This window comes from Coregonus lavaretus (assembly GCF_964263955.1).
Source record: "Coregonus lavaretus genome assembly, chromosome: 10".
In the NCBI taxonomy this organism is placed as follows: Eukaryota; Metazoa; Chordata; class Actinopteri; order Salmoniformes; family Salmonidae; genus Coregonus; species Coregonus lavaretus.
In genome coordinates this window covers 58,157,442-58,173,122 of record NC_139997.1, presented here as the reverse complement: position 1 = coordinate 58,173,122, position 15,681 = coordinate 58,157,442, and the positions used below count along the sequence as shown (strand labels likewise).

The 15,681-nt window shown below is 41.5% G+C and overlaps 1 protein-coding gene across 1 annotated transcript in view; it reads right to left on the bottom strand.

The window, feature by feature from the left end:
- LOC311136158 (calcium/calmodulin-dependent protein kinase kinase 1-like) overlaps positions 1–15,681 on the bottom strand; it is a gene marked incomplete at its 3' end in the record, with an annotated part of 86,117 nt that overhangs the window by 43,138 nt on the left and 27,298 nt on the right. The window contains exons 4-5 of the mRNA XM_084170248.1: positions 8,813–8,864; positions 4,177–4,313 (exon numbers count right to left, since the gene is read on the bottom strand). Of these exons, the coding sequence (XP_084026374.1) occupies positions 4,177–4,313; positions 8,813–8,864 (189 nt within the window). The remainder of the gene's footprint in view (positions 1–4,176; positions 4,314–8,812; positions 8,865–15,681) is intronic.

The window sequence follows — 15,681 nt, the reverse complement described above, 5'->3', positions numbered from 1 at the left end:
TCGTGAAGAGGGCACGACAAAGCCTATTCCCCCTCAGGAGACTAAAAAGATTTGGCATGGGTCCTCAGATCCTCAAAAAATTCTACAGCTGCACCATCGAGAGCATCCTGACTGGTTGCATCACCGCCTGGTATGGCAACTGCTTGGCCTCTGACCGCAAGGCACTACAGAGGGTAGTGCGTACGGCCCAGTACATCACTGGGGCAAAGCTCACTGCCATCCAGGACCTCTATACCAGGCGGTGTCAGAGGAAGGCCCTCAAAATTGTCAAAGACTCCAGCCACCCTAGTCATAGACTGTTCTCTCTGCTACCGCACGGCAAGCGGTACCGGAGTGCCAAGTCTAGGTCCAAAAGACTTCTCAACAGCTTCTACCCTCAAGCCATAAGACTCCTGAACAGCTAATCATGGCTACCCGGACTATTTGCACTGCCCCCCCACCCCATCCTTTTTACGCTGCTGCTACTCTGTTAAGTAAGTATTTATGCATAGTCACTTTAACTCTACCCACATGTACATATTACCTCAACTACCTCAACTAGCCGGTGCCCCCGCACATTGACTCTGCAACGGTACCCCCCTGTATATATAGCCTCCCTACTGTCACTTTATTTTACTGTATATATAGCCTCCCTACTGTCACTTTATTTTACTTCTGCTCTTTTTTTCTCAACACTTTTTTTGTTGTTGTTTTATTCTTACTTTTTTGTTTAAAATAAATGCACTGTTGGTTAAGGGCTGTAAGTAAGCATTTCACTGTAATGTCTGCACCTGTTGTATTCGGCGCATGTGACCAATAAAATTTGATTTGATTTGATTTGATTTGAAATAATGTTATTGACTCGTCCAATACTCATATTTGTGGCCAAAGCATAAACTGGAGAAAAAAAAATAACAAAAACTAGGGCAAAAACTAGTTGAATCAATGTTGTTTCTACGTCATTTCAATCCAAATATTAAATGTGATGACATTGAATCAATGTGGAAAACTGATTGGATTTGCAAAAAGTCATCAGCGTAAGGAAATGTCTTTTTTCCACCCAATTTTTAACCTAAATCCAATGACAGGGTGACATTTTGGGTTGATTACACATTGAATTCACATTAGTTGACAACTCAACCACATGTACAGTGGGGAAAAAAAGTATTTAGTCAGCCACCAATTATGCAAGTTCTCCCACTTAAAAAGATGAGAGACGCCTGTAATTTTCATCATAGGTACACGTAAACTATGACAGACAAATTGAGAATTTTTTTCTCCAGAAAATCACATTGTAGGATTTTTTATGAATTTATTTGCAAATTATGGTGGAAAATAAGTATTTGGTCACCTAAAAACAAGCAAGATTTCTGGCTCTCACAGACCTGTAACTTCTTCTTTAAGAGGCTCCTCTGTCCTTCACTCGTTACCTGTATTAATGGCACCTGTTTGAACTTGTTATCAGTATAAAAGACAACTGTCCACAACCTCAAACAGTCACACTCCAAACTCCACTATGGCCAAGACCAAAGAGCTGTCAAAGGACACCAGAAACAAAATTGTAGACCTGCACCAGGCTGGGAAGACTGAATCTGCAATAGGTACGCAGCTTGGTTTGAAGAAATCAACTGTGGGAGCAATTATTAGGAAATGGAAGACATACAAGACCACTGATAATCTCCCTTGATCTGGGGCTCCATGCAAGATCTCACCCGTGGGGTCAAAATGATTACAAGAACAGTGAGCAAAAATCCCAGAACCACATGGGGGGACCTAGTGAATGACCTGCAGAGAGCTGGGACCAAAGTAACAAAGCCTACCATCAGTAACACACTACGCCGCCAGGGACTCAAATCCTGCAGTGCCAGATGTGTCCCCCTGCTTAAGCCAGTACATGTCCAGGCCCGTCTGAAATTTGCTAGAGTGCATTTGGATGATCCAGAAGAGGATTGGGAGAATGTCATATGGTCAGATGAAACCAAAATATAACTTTTTGGTAAAAACTCAACTCGTCGTGTTTGGAGGACAAAGAATGCTGAGTTGCATCCAAAGAACACCATACCTACTGTGAAGCATGGGGGTGGAAACATCATGCCTTGGGGCTGTTTTTCTGCAAAGGGACCAGGACGACTGATCCGTGTAAAGGAAAGAATGAATGGGGCCATGTATCGTGAGATTTTGAGTGAAAACCTCCTTCCATCAGCAAGGGCATTGAAGATGAAACGTGGCTGGGTCTTTCAGCATGACAATGATCCCAAACACACCGCCCGGGCAACGAAGGAGTGGCTTCGTAAGAAGCATTTCAAGGTCCTGGAGTGGTTTTTGCGACTGCACTTGAAGAAACTTTCAAAGTTCTTGAAATGTTCCGTATTGACTGACCTTCATTTCTTAAAGTAATGATGGACTGTTGTTTCTTTTTGCTTATTTGAGCTGTTCTTGACATAATATGGACTTGGTATTTTACCAAATAGGGCTATCTTCTGTATACCCCCTCTACCTTGTCACAACACAACTGATTGGCTCAAATGTATTAAAAGGAAAGAAATTCCACAAATTACTTTTTAAGAAGGCACACCTGTTAATTGAAACGCATTCCAGGTGACTACCTCATGAAGCTGGTTGAGAGAATGCCAAGAGTGTGCAAAGCTGTCATCAAGGCAAAGTGTGCCTATTTGAAGAATCTCAAATCTCAAATATATTTTGATTTGTTTAACACTTTTTTGGTTACTACATGATTCCATATGTGTTATTTCATAGCGTTGGTGTCTTCACTATTATTCTACAATGTAGAAAATAGTAAAAATAAATAAAACCCTTGAATGAGTAGGTGTTCTAAAACTTTTGACCGGTAGTGTATGTATGGAGCATAATGTATTTACTGTTTTATTCACATGTTTTCAAGTACTGGTGACAAATCATGCATTCCGATTCTTGCATAGATTGTAATGGACACATATAATGTGTGTAAAATACTTTTTTGAAGGTTGTACTGATTATGATTAGCTAATGCTAAGTTAATTGCTAGCTATGTGTGGCGCCATGTTTGTTGACATCATACAATGCATTCTGGTTGTGACGTAAACGTCTGTCAGAACAAAGATGTTATAACAAAACGAGGTGAAGGGATGGTTCACTCGTCTTTCAAGTAAACTTCCGGAAGCGAATGATGGCAGATGACACACCCCCATCAACATGCATACTGCAAACAGACCAAACTCATCTTGTCTCCTCTTCTAATCTTTGGTTGATGCAAAAAAAAAAAAAATGGCGGCGTGCACAAACTACCCATGGTCGGATTACTTTTGATTTTTAGAAAGTGTTTTCCTCAATTATTTCGATCACTGGTGAGATCACCCGTGATGTGATGAATTGTAAATAGTAATTGCTATTAGCTAATTCATATACGGTTTCTGTCAGTCCAGAGTTAGCTAAATATGACCGCTTGTGTTAGGTCACATTCCAAGCTAGCACTAAAACTAATGTAGCCTTCATTTTCCGGTTTGGATGAGAATTGTGTTATGCTGTTGCTATCTCTGTGAATGTCTGAACATTGCATCCAAAAATAAACTGCTCATATTGAGGACATAATGTTGTAAAGACTGTTTGTGCAAAATGTTTCTGTACAGAAACTGTGTGGCCAGCTCAAACGCTGACTGTTGCATCAATCGTAACTGGACGTTCTAAAAAAGTGTTCTAATCACACCCGTTTGAGTATACGTTGCAGGGACAACTGTAGAATGATCACACCCATTTGTTCGTACGTGTCAAAGGGTTAAAAATATTTTTAAATAACATTCTTAGAAAACCTGTAGGAAACGTTACGCAGAAGTACTGACATTTCCACAGAAGAACGTTGTTTTCTTAATGTTCTCTCAACTATTTGAGAACATTCCCTATGTCAAACCAGTTGGAGAACGTCGCTGGAACATTACTCAAAATTTTATTAAATGTAACCATGTTTGAACTTTTAAAGAAACGTTCTGTTAAAGTAATGAAATACCAATAAAACAAAGTTTTTTGTCATGTTCCTTAAATGTGCTGAGAATGTTCCAAAGCCAAGTAACTATCCTGCACCATTCCCAGAAAGTTGTGGGAAGGTTATAAAAATAAGCATAGGACAACCATGCTCTCACCAAGCTTTAAGAAACATATGGTTCTCAGAACGTTATGTGCTAGCTGGGTAGGCTCTCCCCTCACCTCCACCAGTTTGACTATGTTGAGATGGTCCAGCTTCCTGAGTATGGCAATCTCCTGGTAGACCCTCTCCAGGGGGCCTAGGACTTTGGGCTGCTCTCCTTGGACCGCTGCCTTAGGTCCTCTGGGAGGGGGGCGTCCTGCAGGGAATCACAACAACCACACAAACCACCAACCTTACGTCAGCTGACAATTCCATTAAATTCAATAAAATGTTTTTCAGGCGCAATTAAGAAAGGCAAGTTAGTTAAAAGCACCATAATCAACATCCTCCACAACAAAGTCCCTGTTAGCAGTCTCACAAAGCATATGTGAGACACAAGTCAATTATTATATTTTCACCAGTCAACAAGTCAAGTTACAATCACTCATATCTGGGTACATGAGAAAACGTATACAGGAGTAATGCCACTGTTTAAGATTAGGGTGACCACATTTAAAAAACCAATTATGGGGACAAGGGAATGATTTTGAGGGACATTCATGAGACAGACTAGTGTAGCTTACACAGTGTAGCGAGTGTGAAACTGAATTAGATTTTTGTATACATATTTTAATAGGCTACATATAGCCTACCATTTGTATTTTATATTACTACTTTTGCTTATTCGATCTGGTCACTAACATAGGCCTACGGCATTGCACCAAATTCTTGTTTCAAAAACATCTAATCTCTGCTTCAGAACCAAAGATTTGCTTGTCTTGACTGTTGACCAATGACCAGTCATCAGCATTGGCGCGCAAAGGCAGTGAACATATCCAGATTAGTGACCAGAAAGGGGTTGTTTAATTTTCTATGGGTTTTCCTGGCAAAAACAGAGTAGCCTACCTACGTTAATATTATCCATATAAAATACAGTTTAGCAATCTGCTACAGACACATCTTTGCCAGAACAATAGGCTACCTGGTGATGATTTCATTGATCATTCTCATATGACAAATAGGCCTAGTTTGGGTGGGTTTATAATTATATACCTCAGTGGTTAAATGTCTAGAGATACAGTTGAAGTCGGAAGTTTACATACACCTTAGCCAAATACATTTAAACTCAGTTTTTCACAATTCCTGACATTTAATCCTAGTAAAAATTCCCTGTTTTATGTCAGTTAGGATCACCACTTTATTTTAAGAATGTGAAATGTCAGAATAATAGTACAGAGAATGATTTATTTCTGCTTTTATTTCTTTCATCACATTCCCAGTGGGTCAGAAGTTTACATACACTCAATTAGTATTTGGTAGCATTGCCTTTAAATTGTTTAACTTGGGTCAAATGTTTCGGGTAGCCTTCCACAAGCTTCCCACAATAAGTTGGGTGAATTTTGGCCCATTCCTCCTGACAGAGATGGTGTAACTGAGTCAGGTTTGTAGGCCTCTTGCTCGCACACGCTTTTTCAGTTCTGCCCACACATTTTCTATAGGATTGAGGTCAGGGCTTTGGATGGCCACTCCAATACCTTGACTTTGTTGTCCTTAAGCCATTTTGCCACAACTTTGGAAGTATGCTTGGGGTCATTGTCCATTTGGAAGACCCATTTGCGACCAAGCTTTAACTTCCTGACTGATGTCTTGAGATGATGCTTCAATATATAAACATAATTTTCCTTCCTCTTGATGCCATCTATTTTGTGAAATGCACCAGTCCCTCCTGCAGCAAAGCACCCCCACAGCATGATGCTGCCACCCTCGTGCTTCACGGTTGGGATGGTGTTCTTCGGCTTGCAAGCATTCCCCTTTTTCCTCCAAACATAACGATGGTCATTATGGCCAAACAGTTCTATTTTTGTTTCATCAGACCAGAGGACATTTCTCCAAAAAGTACGATCTTTGTCCCCATGTGCAGTTGCAAACCGTAGTCTGTCTTTTTATGGCGGTTTTGGAGCAGTGGCTTCTTCCTTGCTGAGCGGCCTTTCAGGTTATGTCAATATAGGACTCGTTTTACTGTGTATATACAGTGAGAGAAAAAAGTATTTGATCCCCTGCTGATTTTGTACGTTTGCACACTGACAAAGAAATGATCAGTCTAAAATTTTAATGGTAGGTGTATTTTAACAGTGAGAGACAGAATAACAACAAAAAAATCCAGAAAAACGCATGTCAAAAATGTTATAAATTGATTTGCATTTTAATGAGGGAAATAAGTATTTGACCCCTCTGCAAAACATGACTTAGTGCTTGGTGGCAAAACCTTTGTTAGCAATCACAGAGGTCAGACGTTTCTTGTGTTGGCCACCAGGTTTGCACACATCTCAGGAGGGATTTTGTCCCACTCCTCTTTGCAGATCTTCTCCAAGTCATTAAGGTTTCGAAGGCTGACGTTTGGCAACTCGAACCTTCAGCTCCCTCCACATATTTTCTATGGGATTAAGGTCTGGAGACTGGCTAGGCCACTCCAGGACCTTAATGTGCTTCTTCTTGAGACACTCCTTTGTTGCCTTGGCCGTGTGTTTTGGGTCATTGTCAAGATGGAATACCCATCCACGACCCATTTTCAATGCCCTGGCTGAAGGAAGGAGGTTCTCACCCAAGATTTGACGGTACATGGCCCCGTCCATCGTCCCTTTGATGCGGTGAAGTTGTCCTGTCCCCTTAGCAGAAAAACACCCCCAAAGCATAATGTTTCCACCTCCATGTTTGACGTGGGGATGGTGTTCTTGGGGTCATAGGCAGCATTCCTCCTCCTCCAAACACGGCGAGTTGAGTTGATGCCAAAGAGCTCCATTCTGGTCTCATCTGACCACAACACTTTCACCCAGTTCTCCTCTGAATCATTCAGATGTTAATTGGCAAACTTCAGATGGGCATGTATATGTGCTTTCTTGAGCAGGGGGACCTTGCGGGCGCTGCAGGATTTCAGTCCTTCACGGCGTAGTGTGTTACCAATTGTTTTCTTGGTGACTATGGTCCCAGCTGCCTTGAGATCATTGACAAGATCCTCCTGTGTAGTTCTGGGCTGATTCCTCACCATTCTCATGATCATTGCAACTCCACGAGGTGAGATCTTGCATGGAGCCCCAGGCCGAGGGAGATTGACAGTTCTTTTGTGTTTCTTCCATTTGCGAATAATCGCACCAACTGTTGTCACCTACTCACCAAGCTGCTTGGCGATGGTCTTGTAGCCCATTCCAGCCTTGTGTAGGTCTACAATCTTGTCCCTGACATCCTTGGAGAGCTCTTTGGTCTTGGCCATGGTGGAGAGTTTGGAATCTGATTGATTGATTGCTTCTGTGGACAGGTGTCTTTTATACAGGTAACAAACTGAGATTAGGAGCACTCCCTTTAAGAGTGTGCTCCTAATCTCAGCTCGTTACCTGTATAAAAGACACCTGGGAGCCAGAAATCTCTCTGATTGAGAAGGGGTCAAATACTTATTTCCCTCATTAAAATGCAAATCAATTTATAACATTTTTTACATGCATTTTTCTGGATTTTTTTGTTGTTATTCTGTCTCTCACTGTTCAAATAAACCTACCATTAAAATTATAGACTGATAATTTCTTTGTCAGTGGGCAAACGTACAAAATCAGCAGGGGATCAAATACTTTTTTCCCTCACTGTAGATACTTTTGTACCTGTTTCCTCCAGCATCTTCACAAGGTCCTTTGCTGTTGTTCTGGGATTGATTTGCACTTTTTGCACCAAAGTAGGTTCATCTCTAGGAGACAGAACGCGTCTCCTTCCTGAGCGGTATGACGGCTGCGTGGTCCCATGGTGTTTATACTTGCGTACTATTGTTTGTACAGATGAACGTGGTACCTTCAGGCGTTTGGAAATTGCTCCCAATGATGAACCAGACTTGTGGAGGTCTACACATATTTTTCTGAGGTCTTGGTCTTGATTTCTTTAGATTTTCCCATGATGTCAAGCAGAGAGGCACTGAGTTTGAAGGTAGGCCTTGAAATACATCCACAGGTACACCTCCAATTGCCTATCAGAAGCTTCTAAAGCCATGCCATCATTTTCTGGAATTTTCCAAGCTGTTTAAAGGCACAGTCAACTTAGTGTATGTAAATTTCTGACCCACTGGAATTGTGATACAGTGAATTATAAGTGAAATAATCTGTCTGTAAACAATTGTTGGAAACATTTCTTGTGTCATGCGCAAAGTAGATGTCCTAACCGACTTGCCAAAACTATAGTTTGATAACAAGACATTTGTGGAGTGGTTGAAAAACGAGTTTTAATGACTCCAACCTAAGTGTATGTAAACTTCCGATTTCAACTATATCTTGTCATAAAGTGCAACCCCAAGAGACAGGTTGGAATGTATGACTGAAATATAGGACAAATCAACCTTTGTTTGTAAATTAGTGGTGTTTTAATTTGTTGATAAAATGCAGGACATGATTGTTTAGTTGCAGGACACGGGACAAAGGGCTAAAACGTGTGACTGTCCCGCACAATCTGGAACATGTGGTCACACTACTTAAGTTCCTATCTGTATCCTTCGAGCTGGATTGTAATGATATAATATATGCCATTTAGCAGACGCTTTTATCCAACATGACTTACAGTCATGCGTGTATAAATTTTTTTACGTGTGGGTGGTACCGGAAATCAAAGTCACCAACTGAGCTCCAGAGGACCAGAGACCTAAGGAGTGTTGAATGTGTAAAGGCCAAACCGTGTGACACGTACGTGGGAATCCATACTGCTTCATCAGCTTCTTCTTGGACACCAACTTCATGGCCTGGAAGAGAAGGAGAGGGGGATGCGATTGATGTTATTGGTGAGCTAACATGCCATATCTTTCATTCTGGTCACTTACTCACTATTAGTTAAATCACTATAACAACAAAGAGACACACACACCATACAGTTCGCTTTAGTGCAGAACAGATTTGAGTACATACAGTTTATTCAATAATGTTTGTTCATTCATTAATCCATCCATTTATTTATTCATCCATCCATCCATCCATCCATTCATTCATTTCTTCATTCATTACATGCTGAACAGGATTAAGAGAGAGAGACTAACAGAAAGGGGCTTACTAGATACTGTATAGAACAGAACAGCTGTTTTTTAAAAGGTGTAGAGAAGTCTGAAGTCTTTCAGCATTCAATAAATGTCATATTCATTAGCGTTCAGTACACAAGGGTTCATATTCATTAGCGTTCAGTACACAAGGGTTCATATTCATTAGCGTTCAGTACACAAGGGTTCATATTCATTAGCGTTCAGTACACAAGGGTTCATATTCATTAGCGTTCAGTACACAAGGGTTGGCGTGACACTCGCAGTCAAAGCATCCTAATTTCTAGTGAAGTGGATGACATAATAACATCTCTAACTTCCTGGATTCATTGCCATATTAATCAAAGAAAAGCTTTCATAAATATTGTTTATTGTGCTAATGACGTACTTAAAATTCCCAGCACCACTCTCTCTGCCGGTGGGTAAGTGATTGCATAAATTACTATGGAAATGAGGTGGAAGATGGCTTATGTTAAGGAGGGTTGACTTCTGTTAGTGGCTAGTTTAACTCTACCAGCTACCATGTAGAATACAGGTATGGTAATGACTCCAGAAAGCAAGCTGATGGTCCAATACTGGAGCCTACAGTTTGTTACCATGCAGTAGGTCTACAAGGTTCGGTGGCCACTGGCCATACATTCAAATAGAAACTCATTAACTTACAGTAATGCTATTGAAGTTCCATCCTTCACTTTCTTCTGTATGTAAGATCTTTCAAACCTTCAGGTCAGGATAGAATTAAGAACATCAGAGTATTCTGGTGTTCAAATGATGCGAGAGCCCAGTTCCTTCACTGACACACACACACACACACACACACACACACACACACACCTCATCCCCTTCTCCTCTATAGCACTAATTAGGTGTTAATTCCTTGCACCTGCGGATTAAATTTATTTTGTGTTGGCTAATGAATAAGACCCACCTGAAAGCATCACACAGCTTTATTAATGGCAGCATTCATATTCTCACTGTGTGTGTAATGTTAGGGATATCAGACGCTGTTCAGACACGATCATGAAGGACCATGGATGGTGCATATTTTATAGGAGATCATTTCTATTTCTTTAATTTCTTCAGACAGTACCACCACTATGCTAGTATATTCCCTAATTCTGTATGTAACGTCAGGGACATCAGACTATTCGTTTTTCAGCGGATGAAAAAGATGAATGGATGGTGCATATCTTGGAGGAGAGATGTTTTTTTCTTTCTGTTTTATTCCACTGCTCCAGTTACAGTACCACCACCAGCAGTCTCACTAGTTATTCCCTGCCCGTGTCAAAGATCACAACATTGAAGCCTATTCAAGATCCAACAGATCCACAGATTACGCAATCTCTATTGTACTCCACACGGCCCCACCTGGACAAAAGGAACACCTACGTGAGAATGCTGTTCATTGACTACAGCTCAGCGTTAAACCCCATAGTGCCCTCCAAGCTCATCACTAAGCTAAGGACCCTGGAACTGAACACCTCCCTTTGCAACTGAATCCTGGACGGGCCGCCCCCCAGGTGGTGAGGGTAGGCAACAACACATCCGCCATGCTGACCCTCGGGTGCGTGCTTAGTCCCCTCCTGTACTCCCTATTCACCCACGATTGCGTGGCCCCGCACAACTCCAACACCATCATTAAATTTGCCGACAACACGATTGTGGTAGGCCTGATCACCGACAACAATGAGACAGCCTACAGGGAGTGGGTCAGAGACCTGGCAGTGTGGTACCAGGACAACAACAATTCCCTCAACGTCAGCAAGACAAAGGAGTTGATTGTGGACTACAGGAAACGGAGGGCCGAGCACCCCCTATTCACAGCGACAGGGCTGTAGTGGAGAGGGTAGAGAGCTTCAAGTTCCTCAGTGTCCACATCACTAAGGATCGATCATGGTCCAAACACACCAACACAGTCGTGAAGAGGAAACGACAATGCCTCTTTCCCCTCAGGAGGATGAAAAGATTTGGCATGGGCCATCAGATCCTCAAAAAGTTATACAGCTGCACCATTGAGAGCATATTGACTGGCTGCATCAATGCTTGGTATGGCAACTGCTTGGCATCTGACCGCAACGTGCTACATACGGTAGTGCGTATGGCCCAGTACATCACTGGGGCCGAGCTCCCTGCCATCCAGGACCTCTATACCAGGTGGTGTCAGAGGACGACCCTAAAAATTGTCAAAGACTCCAGCCACCCAAGTCATAGACTGTTCTTTCTGCTACCACACAGCAAGCGGTACCGATGAACCAAGTCTGGAACCAACAGGACCCTGAACAGCTTCTACACCCAAGCCCTAAGACTGCTAAATAGTTAGTGAAATGGCTACCCGGACTATCTGCATGACCCTTTTTGCACCAACTTTTTTTTTTACTCATCACATACGCTGCTGCTACTATTTGTTATCTGTCACTTTATTCCTAATTATATGTACAGTTAAAGTCGGAAGTTTACATACACTTAGGTTGGAGTCATTAAAACTCGTTTTTCAACCACTCCACAAATTTCTTGTTAACAAACTATAGTTTTGGCAAGTCGGTTAGGACATCTACTTTGTGCATGTAATTTTTCAAACAATTGTTTACAGACAGATTATTTCACTTATAATTCACTGTATCACAATTCCAGTGGGTCAGAAGTTTACATACACTAAGTTGACTGTGCCCTTAAACAGCTTGGAAAATTCCACAAAATGATGTCATGGCTTTAGAAGCTTCTACTAGGCTAATTGACAACATTTGAGTCAATTTGAGGTGTACCTGTGGATGTATTTCAAGGCCTACCTTCACACTCAGTGCCTCTTTGCTTGACATCATGGTAAAATCAAAAGAAATCAGCAAAGACCTCAGAAGTAATATTGTAGACCTCCACAAGTCTGGTTCATCCTTGGGAGCAATTTCCAAACGCCTGAAGGTACCACATTCATCTGTACAAACAATAGTACGCAAGTATAAACACCATGGGACCACGCAGCCGTCATAATGCTCAGGAAGGAGACGCGTTCTGTCTCCTAGAGATTAACATACTTTGGTGTGCGAAAAGTGCAAATCAACCCCAGAACAACAGCAAAGGACCTTGTGAAGATGCTGGAGGTAACAGGTACAAAAGTATCTATATCCACAGTAAAACGAGTCCTATATCGACATAACCTGAAAGGCCGCTCAGCAAGGAAGAAGCCACTGCTCCAAAACCGTCATAAAAAAGCCAGACTATGGTTTGCAACTGCACATAGGGACAAAGATCGTACTTTTTGGAAAAATGTCCTCCGGTCTGATGAAACAAAAATAGAACTGTTTGGCCATAATGACCATCGTTATGTTTGGAGGAAAAAGGGGGATGCTTGCAAGCCAAAGAACATCATCCCAACCGTGAGGCACGAGGGTGGCAGCATCATGCTGTGGGGGTGCTTTGCTGCAGGAGGGACTGGTGCACTTCACAAAATAGATGGCATCATGAGGAAGGAAAATTATGTGGATATATTGAAGCAACATCTCAAGACATCAGTCAGGAAGTTAAAGCTTGGTCGCAAATGGGTCTTCCAAATGGACAATGACCCCAAGCATACTTCCAAAGTTGTGGCAAAATGGCTTAAGGACAACAAAGTCAAGGTATTGGAGTGGCCATAACAAAGCCCTGACCTCAATCTTATAGAAAATTTGTGGGCAGAACTGAAAAAGCGTGTGCGAGCAAGGAGGCCTACAAACCTGACTCAGTTACACCAGCTCTGTCAGGAGGAATGGGCCACAATTCACCCAACTTATTGTGGGAAGCTTGTGGAAGACTACCCAAAATGTTTGACCCAAGTTAACCAATTTAAAGGCAATGCTACCAAATACTAATTGAGTGTATGTAAACTTCTGAACCACTGGGAATGTGATGAAATAAATAAAAGCTGAAATAAATAATTCTCTCTACTATTATTCTGACATTTCACATTCTTAAAATAAAGTGGTGACCCTAACTGACCTAAGACAGGGAATTTTTACTAGGATTAAATGTCAGTAATTGTGAAGAACTGTTTAAATGTATTTGGCTAAGGTGTATGTAAACTTCTGACTTCAACTGTACATACAGTGGGGAAAAAAAGTATTTAGTCAGCCACCAATTGTGCAAGTTCTCCCACTTAAAAAGATGAGAGAGGCCTGTAATTTTCATCATAGGTACACGTCAACTATGACAGACAAAATGAGAAAAGAAAATCCAGAGAATCACATTGTAGGATTTTTTATGAATTTATTTGCAAATTATGGTGGAAAATAAGTATTTGGTCAATAACAAAAGTTTCTCAATACTTTGTTATATACCCTTTGTTGGCAATGACACAGGTCAAACGTTTTCTGTAAGTCTTCACAAGGTTTTCACACACTGTTGCTGGTATTTTGGCCCATTCCTCTATGCAGATCTCCTCTAGAGCAGTGATGTTTTGGGGCTGTCGCTGGGCAACACGGACTTTCAACTCCCTCCAAAGATTTTCTATGGGGTTGAGATCTGGAGACTGGCTAGGCCACTCCAGGACCTTGAAATGCTTCTTCTGAAGCCACTCCTTCGTTGCCCGGGCGGTGTGTTTGGGATCATTGTCATGCTGAAAGACCCAGGCACGTTTCATCTTCAATGCCCTTGCTGATGGAAGGAGGTTTTCACTCAAAATCTCACGATACATGGCCCCATTCATTCTTTCCTTTACACAGATCAGTCGTCCTGGTCCCTTTGCAGAAAAACAGCCTCAAAGCATGATGTTTCCACCCCCATGCTTCACAGTAGGTATGGTGTTCTTTGGATGCAACTCAGCATTCTTTGTCCTCCAAACACGACGAGTTGAGTTTTTACCAAAAAGTTATATTTTGGTTTCATCTGACCATATGACATTCTCCCAATCCTCTTCTGGATCATCCAAATGCACTCTAGCAAACTTCAGACGGGCCTGGACATGTACTGGCTTAAGCAGGGGGACACGTCTGGCACTGCAGGATTTGAGTCCCTGGCAGCGTAGTGTGTTACTGATGGTAGGCTTTGTTACTTTGGTCCCAGCTCTCTGCAGGTCATTCACTAGGTCCCCCCGTGTGGTTCTGGGATTTTTGCTCACCGTTGTTGTGGTCATTTTGACCCCACGGGGTGAGATCTTGTGTGGAGCCCCAGATCCAGGGAGATTATCAGTGGTCTTGTATGTCTTCCATTTCCTAATAATTGCTCCCACAGTTGATTTCTTCAAACCAAGCTGCTTACCTATTGCAGATTCAGTCTTCCCAGCCTGGTGCAGGTCTACAATTTTGTTTCTGGTGTCCTTTGACATCTCTTTGGTCTTGGCCATAGTGGAGTTTGGAGTGTGACTGTTTGAGGTTGTGGACAGGTGTCTTTTATACTGATAACAAGTTCAAACAGGTGCCATTAATACAGGTAACGAGTGGAGGACAGAGGAGCCTCTTAAAGAAGAAGTTACAGGTCTGTGAGAGCCAGAAATCTTGCTTGTTTGTAGGTGACCAAATACTTATTTTCCACCATAATTTGCAAATAAATTCATAAAAAATCCTACAATGTGATTTTCTGGAGAAAAAAAATCTCAATTTGTCTGTCATAGTTGACGTGTACCTATGATGAAAATTACAGGCCTCTCTCATCTTTTTAAGTGGGAGAACTTGCACAATTGGTGGCTGACTAAATACTTTTTTCCCCACTGTATCTACCTTAATAACCTCGTACCTCTGCACATCGACACGGTACTGGTACCCCGTCTATATAGCCAAGTTATTACTTATTATGTATCTATTATTACTTTTATTATTACGTGTTTTACTTTTCTATTATTTCTCTATTTTCTTTCTCTCTGAATTGTTGGAAAGGGCCGTAAACATTTCACTGTTAGTCTACACCTGATGTTTACAAAGCATGTGACAAATACATTTTTGATTTGATTTCATACACTGTAAAAAGTGGGATGAAGCTATTGTTCATCTGAAGAGGTTTCACTGATTGGAATGATTGCAGACACTTTGGTTAATTTTTTTAATTGAATGAAAGCTTCTAAATTGCTTTCAACACCTAATGCGCATGTGTTTTGAATAGAGGTGGGGGCAATGTAGCGGCGGCAGCCTATCAGAATAGTTAGAGGCATGGGGCCTTGGCTTTCAGTGTGTTCTTTTTGCCCACCAGTGAATGTCATTCCAGTTAATGTGGTCTACTGTATTTGTTATTCAAAGTTAAACTTTCACACTGCCAGCGTCTGTAATGATACTTGCACAAGTGCATGTGAAAATAAAGCAGGGTTTCCGTTAGCACATGTGAAAATAAAGCAGGGTTTCGGTTAGCGGGCAATTGCCGGCTTTTGGCCAAAAAAAAAAACATTGCAAAATAATGCTTTTTATTAATTGATGGAAATACCAGTCTATGTAAATACATTTGACCGTCATGCTTATTGGTCTATAGGTTAATAATTTAGTGGTATTAAATTTGCCTGTGTGTATTTTCGTCAACTATCACACATACACAGGATTTCTCCTGCTGCTCCTCAGCTGGTTGCTTCTGGAGTAAA